The sequence below is a fragment of the Muntiacus reevesi genome, chromosome X (assembly GCF_963930625.1).
Source record: "Muntiacus reevesi chromosome X, mMunRee1.1, whole genome shotgun sequence".
In the NCBI taxonomy this organism is placed as follows: Eukaryota; Metazoa; Chordata; class Mammalia; order Artiodactyla; family Cervidae; genus Muntiacus; species Muntiacus reevesi.
Window position 1 is genome coordinate 75,497,727 of NC_089271.1, and position 16,918 is coordinate 75,514,644.

The window sequence follows — 16,918 nt, forward strand, 5'->3', positions numbered from 1 at the left end:
TTATGCTAAGCATAAATTAAGAAAAAAGATTGGAAAACAGTAACTGAAACTTCAGATCCAGAAAACAGAGATTCTAACTCTGATTCTACCATTAACTCTGTGATCTTGAGAAACCATATACGCAATTTTATAAGCCTCAGTTCCCTCATGTGTAAAAGGGGAGATAGTATGTACCTCATTGGGTTGCTGTGAGGAGTAAATTAACTAATGCTTGCAAAGTGCCAAGTATAAAGTACGTGGGAATTAACATTTACTATTATCATTATAAAATTTTATCATTGTCATCATCATCATCATTAACTTAATCATCAACCACCCCATTAATTTTGCAGGCAAAAAAAAAAAAAAAATAACCATGAGGTCCAGAGAGGTAGGATAATTTACTTATGATGATATAATTAATGGCAAAATTGGGTCTGGAACTTATGACTTCATGCTCAGAGTTCGTTTAGACCATTAGACTGAATTTGCACTGTCTTCAAAGTATTTTGGAACTTGTTTTTAAATTAAATCTTTGTTATCTGTTTGCTTATTTACTGTGATTTTGTTTCTGGTAAGTGTTGAGTACAGAATAAGAAAAGATATCTGGTTATTTCAGTTTTGGAGATTTCAGATATATTTGAATTTTCTATATTATTTTGTTCTATTCTATTTTGGAAACAGATACTTGAAATCCAGTTTTCAAAAAACTTTCACCCAAAGAAAAAATACTCTGCTTGAATCATAATGCTACATTCATGCACATACAATTAACTTTGAAAGTATAAATTCAATGCTCTATTTCCTTTTGACTGTGGAAAGGTGACCTATGTTAATGAAGCAAGGCATTTCAAATTTTAAAATTTTTATATGAAACAATTTTTAAACTGTATTAATTGAAGAAACAAGATGCATAAGAATTAATATAGTATACTCCTTGTGTATAATATTTTTAATGTACATACATGTATACTTACAAACATATACAACTGCTTTTAAATACATGCAAAAACACTTTAAGAATGACTACTTCTGGGAAGAGGAACTAAGGGAAAAAAGGAACAGGACAGAGAAGATTTTTTGCACTCTATATATTTTCTCTTTTTGCACTCTTTTTGTACCTTTTACATTTTTATGCTTTGAAATTTTTATCATGTATACAAATACATTTTCATGTATATAAAAATATTTTGGAAAAAAGTATGTATTAAGAAACACATTTTACAAGTAGGAACTGCCTTGTTAAACATATAAATAAAGGTCACAGAATCAGTTCATAGAATCATTTTCTCCAAGCTGTTTTCAAATAGAATCTTCTTTACAAATATACTAGCACTAAGTAAGATCTCTACAGTTTAGATGTCTGACTGTATTATCTAGCCTTTGTACAAATTTTTGGTATGAACATTTTGTTCTTTTATGTTACAAAATACCTTCATACACTAGATTAGGAAAAGTCAGGGTGATAGTTGGAGAAAACTTTCACCCAGTGAGGAGCTAGTACATACTGAAATAAAATTCCTCCTGGGAAAAAAAAACAAAACAAAAACGTGTCCTTTAAAAAACAGATGAGGAAAAACTTTGAAACGAAAATAAAGAAAACCAAACCCATTTCTCAACCACCTTTCCTTATTAATTTATCAGTTGACTCTTGAATGGAATGCTGACAGTCTCTCCATCTGAGATATCTTGCGATTTTCCTGAACTTATTTGGCCTGTGAACCACTAACTGGTACCACTGAAGTCTTAGCAGGTTTTCAGTTTTCAGTCCTTATACCTGACTGCTAAAATTATTTTTCCAAAGCAAGATATTCATATTTCTCATACTTTTGCAACATACCACATGCTGAGTTTTTAATGTACAAAAGTTCAAACATTTCTGATTTACCATATACCTTATCATATATTTCTCATCTTTGCTTAAGAAAAACATACACAGAGTACAATTTATAGACTTCCCTTATGGCTCTGATGGTAAAGAATCTGCCTGCAATGCAGGAGACCCAGGTTTGATCCATATAAATTGAATCTTGCCACTGGCATTACTTTACCATCCTTCTACTATAAAGACCTCTTTTTTGAACAGGTTCCATCTCCTAAAAGCTAGTCTTATTTGAATTAGTCTCATGATGACATTTTTTTTAATTAGTCTCATGATGACATTGGCTTCCCTGAGAGCTCAGTTGGTAAAGAATCACCTGCAATGCAGAAGACTCGGGAAGATCTGCTGGAGAAGGGATAGGCTACCCACTCCAGTATTTTTGGGCTTCCCTTGTGGCTCAGCTGGTAAAGAATCTGCCTGCAATGTGGGAGAACTGTGTTAGATCCCTGGGTTGGGAAGATCCCCTAGAGAAGGGAAAGGCTACCCACTCCAGTATTCTGGCCTGGAGAATTCCATGGACTGTATAGATCATGGGGTGGCAAAGAGTCGAACATGACTGAGTGACTTTCACTTCACTTCATGATGGCATTAAGCAGGTTCATCCAGACTCTAGCTTTATCCAGCTCATCCCATTATGTTTCTGTCACTGAGGAAACTACGCTAGGTCAGAGCAGTTGTATTTTCATATGCATGGTTCATTTTACCTTAGGCAGTCTCCTATGGCAGTTCCAAAACTCCCAAATCATTTAAATCATTAATAAGAATAGTGGACATATAAAAGTAAATAGTCAAGTTAATAGTAATTTAACTATTGCTATTATAGTAATTAGCAGCAATGTTCACTGAAAACATCTTTAATTGTGCCAGATATGTAGCAATAATAATGTATAGGATATTCAATATTTTTTCTAGGGCCAAGATTTAGAAAAGCTGTTTATTCTCTTTGAAACAAGAAGTTGGAAGCAGTGTGCAATGATGTATCTCAAAAATTCCTTACTATTTAGAATTGTCAGTCTTACTGTTTTGGGAGTTCAGTTAGATAAAAGACAGATATTATAACCAAGCAGCTTAAAAGAAAGTGTCTTTTGAAAAACTGACATTTCATGAAATTTTTCTATTTTGTATCATAATATACAGAAACTGGAAAATATGTGTTTAATATGTACTATTCTAAATCCTTCAGACTATATCCAATTATCGACACAGACCAGGATCTTAAAGATTTGGATGTTTATGATTCTGAGAGCTTACTCTATTTCATTATTACTGGGTATCAAATGAGTAAATAATATATTAGTTCCAATGAATTGGGTAACAGCTGCCCATAAATGCTACTAAAAACAAGATATGTTCTCATGTCAAGAAAAATGAAAAAGGAGAATTTAGTATGTTTTAATGTTTCATTTATATATGAGAAAAAAATGATTTTGTGATCAAAATTCGTTTGATAATATTTAACTACCTGTTATGGGTTGAATTGTTTGCCTCCCCCAAAAAATCGTTTAAGTCCTAACTTAATCATTTATGTGCTCCCAGTACTTCAGAATGTGAACTTACTTGGAAACAGAGTCTTTACAGAGGTAATCAAGTTAAAATGAGGTTATTAGAATAAGTCCTAACCAAGCATGACTGGTGTCCTCATGAAAAGGGTAAATTTGAACACAGAGACAAACATGCACAGAGGCAAGACCACATGAAGACACACAGGGAAGATGCTATGTGAAAATGGAGAATTAAAATTATGCATTTACAAGCCTGAGACCACCAAAAACTAGGAGATAGGAAGTGAAGAGTTCCTTCCATAGAGGTTTTAAAGGAGGCATGGCCCTTCCAATATGGTTGTTTCATAGTTTTGGCCTCCAAAACTGTGAGACAATAAATTTCTGTTGTTTCAAGTCACTCAGATTGTAGTACTTTGCTACCGAAGGCCTAAGAAGCTATTGCACTAACCTAGTTCAAGAGATAAATCCCAGGTTTTGTCTGGCTTGAGCATGCTTGTACCCATTGAGCAGGTCAATGTGAAACATCTATTGGTTTCAGTAACAACTCTGTTTGAAGGATGGAAGGACACGAAGAGGGTGGAGTTCTAAATGCCACGGAATCACCATCACCCTGCTGTAGTTTTGTACTCTGTACTTGGTCTCAGTTAAGCTTAATGGGATTTCAAAAACCTGACTTCAAGTTTTCATTTTCTAGATCTTTTACAGCATACAGTATTTTGCCCATCTGTTCATAGTGTTAATTTAGAAATTCATTTAATATTAATGAAGAAAAAATTACAATGTTTTAAATTATTATTTTTGTGAGCCTAGCTTAAAAGAAATGTACAAAACACTGAGATATCTATATTAAGTTCAGATTCTATCATTAATTTTCTCCATGACTGAGCATGTCTTCATTTCAGTTTCTCTTTCAGTAAAATGGGTACAACAATACTTCAAATGAAGAAATGGAAATAAAATTGTCAAGGATGATAGGAAGGGCTGTAAATATAAAAAAGTATTATTATGACTCATAGTGGTCTCACCTGGCACTTGAAAATTGAATGTCATTTAACTCTATTAAAATATCTATAATTCAAAAGTATACACTTATAAAATAAACCTTAAAACAAATTTTACATACCTGATCCATATTTAGCTTCTCTACTTTTCTTATGGTTTTTTCATAAATAACATTATTTCCTGGAAAGAAATGGTCTCCTCTTAGGAATGGCGACAGAGGTTCCTACAAAGACAGTAAAAGTTGCATTTTGCTATGCAATTAGCTTTTTGGAGGAAACTGAACTTAAGCAAATATGCATTCTCCAATAAACACCGAGGTAGTGGCAGATGTTAGGAGAAAAGGAAATGACATCCCAATAAGGTTCTGAGAAATATAAGGATGCAATAATAAAAATAATATATTTTCTATATATTTTAATATATAGAAATATGTATATATATTCAATATGTATTCAAATATTTGAATACATATTGAATATATTCAAATATTTGAATATATTCAATATATATTCTAATATATTTGAATAAATATATTATTCAAACAAACTAATCTGTATCTCCCACTACATTTTACTAGGCCTAACAGTGTTTGGGGGAAATTGGAAAGGGGTGGGAAAGATTTTTTTCTGTTCCTAAGGCAAAATATAATGTTTCCTATAGAGGTAGACAGGCATGAGGTCAACCACATCTAAACTGGGTTTACTGGAAAGTTTCTTTCAATGTGAAACTATCATTGGGGAAATGCAAAATAAACATAATTTGGCACCACTGAGCCTATATTAAAGATTCTTTTTGGAATTCAACCTAGGTCCCTTTGAAATGAAGTGTAGTGTATAATTCTTTCTTATGATTACAATATGTCAGGCAATGAAATAAAGGCTGGTGACATGTCCAAGATCTGAAAGAAACCAGGGAAGGGCTAATAAGAATCAGACCAGGAGTCCAAAATAATTGTAATGTGTACTGTACTCCTCTCTTTTCTTTTGGGTTTTCATGACTTTTCACTTATATGGGGGGGGTTATTTTGTTACAAACCAAAAATTGCATTCTTTTTTTTTTTTTTGTAATACAGAGGAACAGTATAGAAGGGGATTGGCTAAACCTATTACCAGTTAATGTGTTTAGGACCATTTCAAAATCAACAAAATATGATAGCATTTTTGTAGTCGGCTATTTAAAAAATTTTTTATAACAATTGAACTAAAAAACTGGTTGTTCTGGTTGTTGAGAAGGCAAGGTACTCTTGAACCCAAAATATATATTTCTTGTATTCAAGTTTGAATAAAGAGAGCTCTAACTAAATGTTTCTGAGATACTTTGGTAAAACAAACATATAAGTGATTCATTTTGGCTAAAATGAATTATTAAATCTAAAAATGGATATTTTTTTTAAATTCCCCTAGGAACTATTTTGTGTTTGTTTTTGTAAAAATAAAAAATTCCTCTTTGGTAATACACATAACACATGTCTACATTCATGTAATACATGTTTCAGAGCTTACTATGCACAATATACTTTTCTAAGTATTCTAAGGAATGACTCAAAGTTAGATTATTACTAGAAGCATTGAATATTGATCAGGGTTCAAACTATAGCCAGCAGCCTGTATTTGTAATGGGCTTCCCTGGTGGCTCAGATGGTAAAGAATCTGCCTGAAATGCAGGAGACCCAGATTTGATCTCTGGGTTGGGGATATCCCCTGGAGAAGAAAATGACAACCCACTCCATCATTCTTGCCTAGAGATTCCCATGGAGCCTGGCAGGCTACAGTCCATGGAGGTGCAAAGAGTCAGACACAACAGAAGCAACTTAGAATGCATACATGTAAGCTAAAAATGGTATTTCTATTTTAAACAACTATGAATAAAAAGAAAGAAGACCAAGACCCTATATGGGCAACAAAGCCTGGAATACATACTATACGGCCTTTTATAGGAAAAGTTTGCTAATCCCTGGTCTAGATAATATGTGAACACAAATATTTATAATACAAGATAAAAAGAGACAAGTGACAATAAAAAGCACAGAGAAATAATATGGGATGGAATTCAGGAGAAGAAAAATCAAGTTGCATCTGGTAGTGTTCAGGGTGGCTACTTGGGTCAGGTAGAATTTGAGAGATTGTTTAGGTGAGCTTTGAATATAAGGAGATGAAAGAAATTGGTATTTGAAATGAAGACAATAAAGTAAGTCAAGACACCAAGCTTTGAAAAGTGTAAATTTGTATGTAGGGGATATACTTGGCAGATGGAGCACGGTTCTGCAAACAGTGAGATACCTTTGAATGCTTTTAAACAGGGCTGTGATTTGAACATAAGCCCACTTTAGAAAGAGTAATTGGTAAATGGAAAAAATACAGGTAAGGAAACCAGTTAGAAAATTATCCTACATAATTAAGTACAGTACTTTTCAACGATGACTCTGAGATCTTGAACCTGAGGAATCTACTATATGGCCAACAGTCTCAAAAAAAAACAAAAACAAAAACAAAAACAAAGACACCAGTAAAAGTGGAGACACATGGAGTTTTATGTGCCCCAGGTAAGAATCTAGGTCTGATTCACGTTTGTATCCTCATACGTGCGTGCCTGCTAAGCCACTTCAGTCGTGTCTAATTCTCCAGGTAAGAATACTGGAGTGGGTTGCCATGCATGCCCTCTTCCAGGGGATCTTTCCAACTCAGGGATCAAACCTGTGTTTCCTGCATTGTAGGCAAATTCTTTACCTCTGAGCCACAGGGGAAGCCCAAACACACATTAACTTACTGCAAATAACTAGTGAAAAGACTTTTTTACAGCACACAGTTGAAAACACACATCTGAAACTGGGTGGGGATTTCATGACTACTGTTCTAGATTTCAGAATCATATGCATAGAAGTGGTGGTTAAAACCATGCAGTTGCTGAGAAGGCAAAAGAATATCAAGGAAAGAACTAGACAAATCTTCAGGAGTATGAGAATCATAAGTGAAAAATGCCATATAGTCAAAACAAGAGAAATTTTCAAGAAACAATAAGGTGAGTGAAAGTATAAATGCTTCAGGGAGGTCAACAGGTAAGAATTACAAAGTAGCTTGGATTTGAACTACTACAAATCTATTGGATTTGATTACTAAAATTAGTGACAATATCCCTGGTAGCTCAGATGGTAAAGAATTTGCCTACAATGCAGGAGACCTGGGTTCAATCCCTGGGTTGGGAAGATCCCCTGGAGAAGGGAATGACAATCCACTCCAGTATTTTTGCCTGGAGATTTCCATGGACAGAGAAGCCTGGCAGGCTCTTTTTGCAAAGAGTTGGACGTGACTAAGTGGCTAACACTTTCACACTGTCACTTTCAAAGTATAATAGAAAAAATTCTGGACTAACAAAACATGTATTCAGTTCTGCCTCTATTACCTATATGCTGTGGAAACTTAGGTAAGTCAGTTACCTTCTCTGAGGCTCAGTCCCTTTTTCATAGGGATAGTAATGCAGGGTACTTTATGCTAAACAAAATCATGTATGCTAAATTACCTTTAATCTGTCATTGCACAGTACAAATAGCATTGGTTTTGATTAATACAGTAATATTTAAAATACTGAATTTTAAAATAATTTATGAGAATCTTGATAGATCTTTTCTAGGATATCAAGTTTAAAAATATACAAAAGCAAGCTTGTTGAGAGTAGGGACTTTATCCATCTTGAATACCCTATAGTGAATGAACAGATGATTAGATGAAACGGGATGATATGAACTTCTATCTTAAGGATATAAGCATCTTCTAAAAGGGGGAAAATTTAGCAAAAGTATAAATTTTCTTCTCTGTGAACTAAAATTTACTCTGAAAGCTGAGCCATTATTATTTTTTAAGAAGAAAAATGACTTGGGTGCTAGCAGTGTTGAGTCTCCCTAAACTGTGAGTTGGACTTATTTTAAAGGACCTACTGAAAGAAAAACTTCTAAATTTACGAAACTATATTTTCGCCAAATCAATCAGTCTGTGATCCCATGGACTGTAGCCTGCCAGTCTCCTCTGACCATGGGATTTATCCCGGCAGTGATACTGGAGTGGTTGCCATTTCCTCCTCCAGGGAATCTTCCTGACCCAGGGATCTAATCTGCGTCTCCTGTGGCTCCTGCATTGGCAGGCAGATAGATTCTTTACCACTGAGCCACCTGGGAAGTCCCAATCTATCAGAAAAAACAAATATTAATATGAAAAAATCACTTTGCATAAGACAGGTCAGCAAAATTAATCAAAAGTCTTGGATTTCTAACAGATGAGCTAATAGTTTTACTATTTTAGCAGCTTATTTTTTTTTCCTACCTGTACATTTGAATTGGTGCCAAATCCACCTGAAAAATTAACAGGTGTTTTCAAAGATGGCTGATCTTATAATTTAATTGTTACTTTTAGAACCTCTGAGAATAGTTCTCACATCTAACAAAGTACATAATCTCCAGCATCTACTTTACTGTTCCCAGGCCATGAAACCTTGCTGGAGAACATTTAAAAAAAAAGATTTGCTGATGTGGCTCAGTACAAAGTTACCCAATTTTAAAAGGCTCTCCAACATTCATGGTCATACTTGTATTCACTAAGTTCTCTGTAACTATGGTTACAAATCATTCTCTTTTCGTTAGTGCCCCATGTTCATATTCCTTCATTCTCCTTATACTCGCTGAGAAAACCAAGACAATCTATCTGTTAGGCGAAGCACACTGACTGGAAATGCCCACCCTGGCCAGGCACCATAGTAACCATTTGCACGAGCTGTTTTACGACAGGAGATCCTGGTAAGGAATATGTAACTAATAAGCCACCACCAACTGAAAGAGTTTGGGAAAGATCAATAGGAGACAACACGTGTCTGACCAGCTCCCAGAATCCTTCTCACTGGCATCCATCTTAGCTGCACCATCAGGAAGGACTCTGAGTTAGAATGATGGGCTAAAGCAACCAGGAAACTAATCCTATCACCATAAAACCCGAAACTGTGAATCACATGGCAGAGCTGTTCTCCTGGGTTCTCCTGCTCTCCACCTGGGTGCCCTTTTCCAATAAAATCTCTTGCTTTGTCAGCACATGTGTCTCCTCAGACAATTTATTTCCAAGTGTTAGACAAGAGCCCAGTTTCGGGCCCTGGAAGGAGTCCCCCTTCCTGCAACATATCCAGTGAAATTACTCCATTTTCTGCCCCACTCCAAAATCTAAGTTTCTGCTCCTTCTACTCATTATATAATAACATATGCCTCTTTTATCTGGAAGTCACTTCTCTATCTGTACCTGGAATCCTATCCACTCTTGACTCTTCCAGAATTGTATCACCTTTCTTCCCTTTCTCTGTTGCATCTTTACTTTTCCTTCCTATTAGTTATTTCTTTCTGTCTATAAATCTCTTGGGTCTCCAAGATTCTATTTACTCCTTTGGCTAACATCCTGTCTCTCTTCCTTTGGCCAATATCCTTTTTAGGAAAGTAACCTCACTTATTATCTCCATTTCCGGATTTAGTCATCCATTAATGTTTTGCATCTGGACTTTGCTTCCATATATATACCAAAACTGCTCTCTCAAACATTGATGTTTGAAAACTCTATTTTCAAACCTCAACTACTCGGTCCTTTGGTCATTTGAGATGGTTGACCACCCCTTTACTCTATTTGCTTCAATAATTCAGTGTTCACATTCCTCTGACAGCTTCTCTGCCTGTGAAAGTGGCTCCTTCCTTCTGTCCCTTTAGAGTAGACGTTTTAGGTTCTGACCTCAACCCTTTCTATTACCACTCAGCGATCTCACTCATTCCCATGGCTATGAAGATAACTTTAAGAGGAATAACTCCTATGTCTCTATCACAAATGTGACCTGTCTCAAGTCACTTTTTAACTGCCTGGTGGGCATCTTCCCTGGCATGCACCTCAAATGCTACTGGTCCAAACAGAGCTGACAATCTCCTCCTTTTCCAAACCAGCTTCTCCTCTCCCCTACTTCTTACTTTTTAGTTGGGCTACGATGTTCCCAGTGTCTCAAACTGAAAAACTTGTCATATTTGACTTTCTTCTTTTAATCCCAAATCCAATATCAGTTATCAAAATTTGTCAAAACTACCCTGAGGATAACTATCAGAAAAGATAGAGATATTTAGTCAGAAGACCTAAGCAAGTCACATTTACTTAAGCTTTTGTTTCCATACTAGTAAAATGATACCAATAATAATGTTAATTGTAATAATTCCTTAAATACCAGAATAAATCCTTCTCTGATTCCCCCCAAATATTACCTCCAACCTCTGAACTTCAATAAGACATCATTTGTATTTCTCTCATGGAATCTGTCATACACCCCACCATATATTTTATGAAGTTGTATATAGACATATCTTAATCCCTTTCTGAGAGGAAATGTAAGCTCCTTTGCTTCAGGAACCATGTTTTATTTCCTTGTATTTTCCAATTTGAGGTCTGTATAAACCTTTCCCACAGTAGGAGCTCTGCAAGTGGAAAATTAATTAAATTGATTAACATCAATTGGATTCTATCTACTGATGGAACAAACATATTTCCCCATTTCTGAGTCATGTTATATACCAGAATGGATAAATCACTTGACTAAAATGACAAGAAATGGCAAATAAGAAAGATCAGGTACAATCAAGAATAAAAAGGCTGAACAGAATTAAAAGGAAATCATGAGACAAGCGATTGATATCAGTTTAATTACAGGGAGAAGTAAAGATTAGACAAACTGGAAGGTGAAAGAGAATGAAGTTGCCATTTAAGAGGCTCAGATCATTATAAATATTGTAATTAAGCCAGAATCTTCTTCTGAGGGAATTTAAAAGAACAAACAAAAAAGCATACACTTAGATAAATAAAATATATCTAGACAGGATTTTCAAGCTGCTCTGCAAAACCAGTTAGATTATTTTTGCTTGCAAATTGTGGGGATTAAAATTTATTTTATCTCTCAGTAATGAAAAGAGTTAAAAGCTTAAAATGTTAAAGCTAAAATGATCATTTTTCTTTAACCTGCTGCTGGATCTTCTCCCTGAGCAACTATTTACTTCTTTACAGTTGAACACAACTATAATGAGGCAGGCTTCCTGTTACAAATATGCACTTGCATATATTTTTCGAATTTCTCTGCTTTTTTTTTTTTTTTCTTTTTTGATTACACTGTAGCTGGGGAGGATGGGGGAGGGAGATGGTACATGGGTGGGTCTCTGAATCTCAATTCACTTACATCATCAATGGTCTTTATTTTGCAAATGTTTCTTTCCTTCATCTGCATTGTTCAATTTCAGTTGCAACTCTGCTGTTTTCTAACCAATGGTTTGGGGCCAGTTAAGAACTTTAGTTCCAAGAAGGTCGAGACCTTGTTTTGTTTACTGCTCTATCTCCAGGGCTTGGGGCAATTGTTGGTACATACTAGGCAATTGATAAAAATTCACTGAATAACTGTCAACCTCTCTGCTTCTGTTTTCTCACTTTTTTATGACCAAATGGGATAAGATATGTAAATTGCAGAGCATGGAATGTATAGCCAATAAATATTAATTCATTAACTAAAGAACAAGAATGCATTCAGAGTCACATAAGAATCGCTGGCAAAGAGGGTTGGAATTCAAATGATTCAATATTTAAAACCACTCTGTGGCTATGTTTTAGGCAAACACAATTTTCATGAAAAAAAAAGTGCTATCTAGAACTAATTCTTTGAGAGCCAGGGATATCAAGTGTAATATGCATCCAAGTATACATATTCCCCAGTTTGTTTGTGAAAGGAAAACAGAGTGAGAGAAAAAGAGGAAAGCATAAAGTGACTGGCCAAGTTGTAGAAAGAGGCACAGTCTTATCACCCAGGCCCTCCTGATGTCTCCCTTTCCCCACACATAGTTTTCAGATTTATTGCTTAAACACTTGATTCTGCAGAACGAGAAAGCAGATGCTTTACTGTAATCACATTCTTTCTTGATATTCACATAGATATTTGAAAACTCAAGCAAATATCCAAAACAGTCACCCCCTCCAAAGCCTGTATGCTGGTAGACTCACACAAGCACACGTGCACAACTAACAGCCTCTCTAGCTAAAGAGACGTGAGAAGATGATTGTTAAATGAATAAAGAAGAGAGAAGATAGAAACAAGCAGAAAAATAGTACATCCTCCCCACCCAACTAGACTAGTACCAACTATATTACCTTGATTTAACCCCTTGCTTTCCACAGCTGAAGCAAATGATCAGTTTTATTTTGTGAAAAAATTATTTCCTGCAGTAGTGGGGAAATAAAGAGAAAAGCAAAAAATTCCTACAGCATTATCTGGGGCACTCTGTTTCAAATGTGAACCTTATGTCCTTATAAACCTATAGTAGAGTTTCCTGTTGCAGCTAAATTAAGGCTGTGTGTGTGTTGAGCAAGGCTTATTACTGTGGGGAAAATTTTTTTCTTAATTTTCTCCTCAAAATGAGACTGAAAATAATATCCTAGCTTATATAATATAAGGTTATATATCTTTATAGAAAATATAATAGTGTAATTTTCAGAAGACCTCATTGCCAGGCACAAAATTTCATATACCATAGAACTCAAACGCATGGAGGTATTTTTGAACTTTTGAATTTTCATTCTCTTCTTCCTAGCAAATATCTCAATGGCAAATCTAATTAGACTAAATATTGCAACCCCCCTGATGCAACCGGTGATAGTTTTATATGAAGCCTGTGAACCACTTTGTCCCTTTTTACTTTGGTTCAAAGTGCACAAAAACCCTTAGTAGCACAAGAATGATGATATAGAAGCAGAAAACTTTATAATCCAAGAATTTCCATGCTACTTGGAACTGTTGCATCTGTGAGGCAAATGGTTGTCTGGAACTAATGATGAATTTTTTATAATAATAATTAGAAATTAACTTTATAACTGAAAGAAAGTCCAACAATCTGATTTTAGGAATCTAGTAACTAACTCACCCTTCTTGTTTAAGTTATCAACTTCTGAGGAATTATAGGTTGGGATAAGAGTTTGCATGATATAGCTTACCTGTTCAGGATTTTGCACTATGTATCGTCTTATAGTAGTTTGAGGATATGTAGTAACTTTGACTGTTGGAGAATGGAGTTCCTGTGAAGAAAAGATAAAAGCTGCATATAATCAGAGTTATTTAGTGACCTTGGAGTCATGAATAATAATAGAGAGCAATTTTCAGAGTGAAAGTTTTAAAATCACTTACACGAATGATGACATATGAGTTTATATTTTGGTTAATTTTGGTCTCAAAAACATACATGAAAGCAAATGTTTATGGGCTCAGCAACATGTTAGGTATTTATGCTATGCTCATTGCATAGTAATTCATCACACATTTCAAACTATTAATAGTTTGATGAGAGTTTTAAAATATTCTTTTCATTGTAAATATCCCCACATGTTTAAATAAAATATAGTTTAATATTTATTAATCAGATCTTCTGTTTGGAAAGGGCATGAAAGGAGACACAAAGAAAAAACTGACTGTGTATACTGTGAAACATGTAAATCTTCAATGTGGTGACAGGGGAGGGCCACAAATAAAGTTAAAAGGGAAACAAAACACTAGAACAAAGTCATTTGTAAGCTTTTGCAGGAAAAAGAGTTGGTATCAATATAAAGAAAGTTTTTATATCTTGGTGAGAAAAAAGTCTTCACACTATTAGAAAAATGAGCAGATGGTATGAAAACAGAAAAGAAGAAAAAGCAAATGATTAACAAACAACAAAAACAAGCTATATTCCAAGCTATAACAAACAATATTCAAACAAATAGGAATCAAATAATCATAACAAAAGAATACCATATTTTAACTGGAAATGCTAAAAAATAATGCTGATGAGAGTGCAGTAAGAGGAGCATTTTCCTAAGGAAACAGGAAAGATTAAATAATCATTCTCAAGCTGAAATATGTAGCCATCAAAATAATGGTCTTGATAATACAAATTAACATTTAAAAACTCATGGTATATAAAGTTAAGTGAGAATGAAAATATAAAACTACATATAAGGTATGATCTTAATTTTTTATTTGAACAGAAGGAAACAGCAAAAAAACTGAGAGTAGTATCTCTGAGTAGGGGAAAGAATCATAAGTGAATTATATTTTTTCTTTATATGCTTTTGTATTTCCTAATTTTTCTACCGTAAACATATTTTTGTTATCAGAAGTAAAACAAACAGCAAACCTAATTCTAAAGTCTTCATTATGAAAAATAACAATAAATGCAATCTTATGACTGGGTTTGAGTGTAGTAAACAGCTGTGTGATTTAAGTGGACTTAGTTTTGTGAGCTAATCCTATCTTGGTGGTCCTGTGGGGCTAAACTTCTAAGTCAACTGTAACCTTTATTCCACTGCTGTATGTTTTGTTAGGTGTGTGACCCATGCTAGTCTGTGAGTTCTTCGAGAATAGTGATTGGTTCTAATTCATCTTTGTGCAATATTTAGTACATATTTGGCACTCAGCAAATGTTCACTGAATAAATGCATGACTCTAACTGACCTAGCTCTAAGCTAGACAAAATTGGGACATGATAAGCAAACTTTTCTTCAATAATCTTATTTGTTCTGCATAATATCATCTTTTCCATCTTGTATCCCAGACCTCGAGACCAGTTTTTGTACATTTGTCCCTTCACTATTCAAGTTCACATCGTGATATCTCAAGCTGGGTAGGCATGTTTTCTAGAACAGTATCTTTCTCCTTCCTATCCTCCAAATCCTGAAAGCTTTATACTCCCCTCCTATGCACTAACAAACTTAGGATCTTTTATGGTTTATTTACTTAGAATTTACTTTTTAATATACAGGACTCACTCGTTAAACACATATTTGTTAATATGGTATTCAATTATTATTACAGATACCTTTTGCAGATATAATATATATTCAAAAATAATCTTTAAAAGTATGATTATTAAGTCATAAAGATTAAGGGAACTTGATCTTGTGTGTCTTTCAAATCATGCACCTTGGAGAAGGGCAAGTTCTGATCCTGTAAATTATTCTCTCTGGATGTCAAAGTACAGTAGTATCATTCACAAAGCCACACCCTCAATCAATCTAAGATCTAGGTACTTTATTTCTGCTCAAACCAAGGATCCTTAAAATATACTCAATCAGTGGGATATTGTTGGCTAAAAATAAACTTCACTCAAACAAAAAGCAATCAGATTGAGTAGACAATAAAATTGAAAAATCTCAATTCACAGATTTTTTAACACTTGTTTCACATTCCTTTAAAATAGGTTGAACTGATTTTCATATGTGACTCTCCTTTCCAGTTTATGATCCTGATTTTTGGTGAATGTGTAAAGCTTTGTGGAGGCCTAAAGATCAATTAAACATTCAAACAGGGTTTATGAAAAAAGAAAATAATCTAACATAATCCATAATTTATTTTACCGGTTCAGTATTTGGGGTTATACGTAGAGTGCCTGGGACACAAGTAGATATTTTCAGAGTTGGAGAATGAAGTTCCTGTTGAGAGAAACAAAAGAGGGTTCAAAAATCATTACTGTGCCATTTAAATGTCTTAGGATTTTAAAGTATTATTATTAGTTCCTTTATTTTTACAATAACCCAGTTTGCCAGAAATAAGAACTTTATTAAGTGCTTACTTAGATGATGTCCATCTTTACAAAAGCACGTTACTGAATTCCTTTCTCAGTATTGCAAGTAACCTAATGAAATATAATTTCTAGAATGCTTTCATAACAATACACACTTCTTGCACTTTTAGTTTGCATCCTTTTTTTTCTTTTTTGAGAACTCTGCTGATACATCCATTGATGTTTTTATATGTCTGCAATTAACAACATTTAATATTTATCAAAAACATTAAATGTAAAAAAATCCAAAAACCAATATAGGAAATTATCTTTGAAAACTCAACTAAGACTACTGCTGTTAGAGTACTTCATGCTGATTTTAAATTACGCTTTGTGTGATCTGCTTCTAGTTTAATCTCAAAGAGTGGGTTCTGATGTTAAAAAGGATCCATAAAAGTAAGAGTATGATTTTTAATAATGATTAGATAAAATGATCACTCCATCGATTATGCTGGTATTCATTACATTTTTCCCAAATCAACAAACTGCATAGCTTTATCAGTGTGCAAAGAATTGATAGCATTACTCGATTTCAACTAATTGATACAACTCCAGGATATACTTCTAAAACGATTAAAAATACTTTTTCTTCAGATCAAAGAGGTATTAAAAATTAGAATCACAGACTTACAAGGGGAAAACTAGCAGACTCATACCAAAGTATAGCTATAATGTGTGTATATATATATAACATATATATATGTATAATGTTTAACATTATGTTCTTAAAACAAAAAATATATATATAAATATATGCTGTTCTTAAAACAAAACTATGTTATACATAACATGCTGTTCTTAAAACAAAATGATGCCTTTACTCAAAGAGCCAAACTTTCTACACACTATGGTTTTTCTTTTGGTTCAACTTGCAAAATTTTCATCCCTTCTCCCTCTGTTACATCAACAGCAATACTGCAAGCTTAA

At 34.1% G+C, this 16,918-nt stretch overlaps 1 protein-coding gene across 2 annotated transcripts in view; it reads right to left on the reverse strand.

Annotated features, from left to right (window-relative positions):
• POF1B (POF1B actin binding protein) overlaps positions 1 to 16,918 on the reverse strand; it is an 85,503-nt gene that overhangs the window by 46,299 nt on the left and 22,286 nt on the right. Inside the window, exons 3-5 of one of the 2 annotated variants that reach the window (XM_065915619.1) lie at positions 15,786 to 15,860; positions 13,392 to 13,472; positions 4,487 to 4,588 (exon numbers count right to left, since the gene is read on the reverse strand). In XM_065915619.1, coding sequence (XP_065771691.1) covers positions 4,487 to 4,588; positions 13,392 to 13,472; positions 15,786 to 15,860 — 258 coding nt within the window. The remainder of the gene's footprint in view (positions 1 to 4,486; positions 4,589 to 13,391; positions 13,473 to 15,785; positions 15,861 to 16,918) is intronic. The other variant, XM_065915620.1, reaches the window with a different exon arrangement.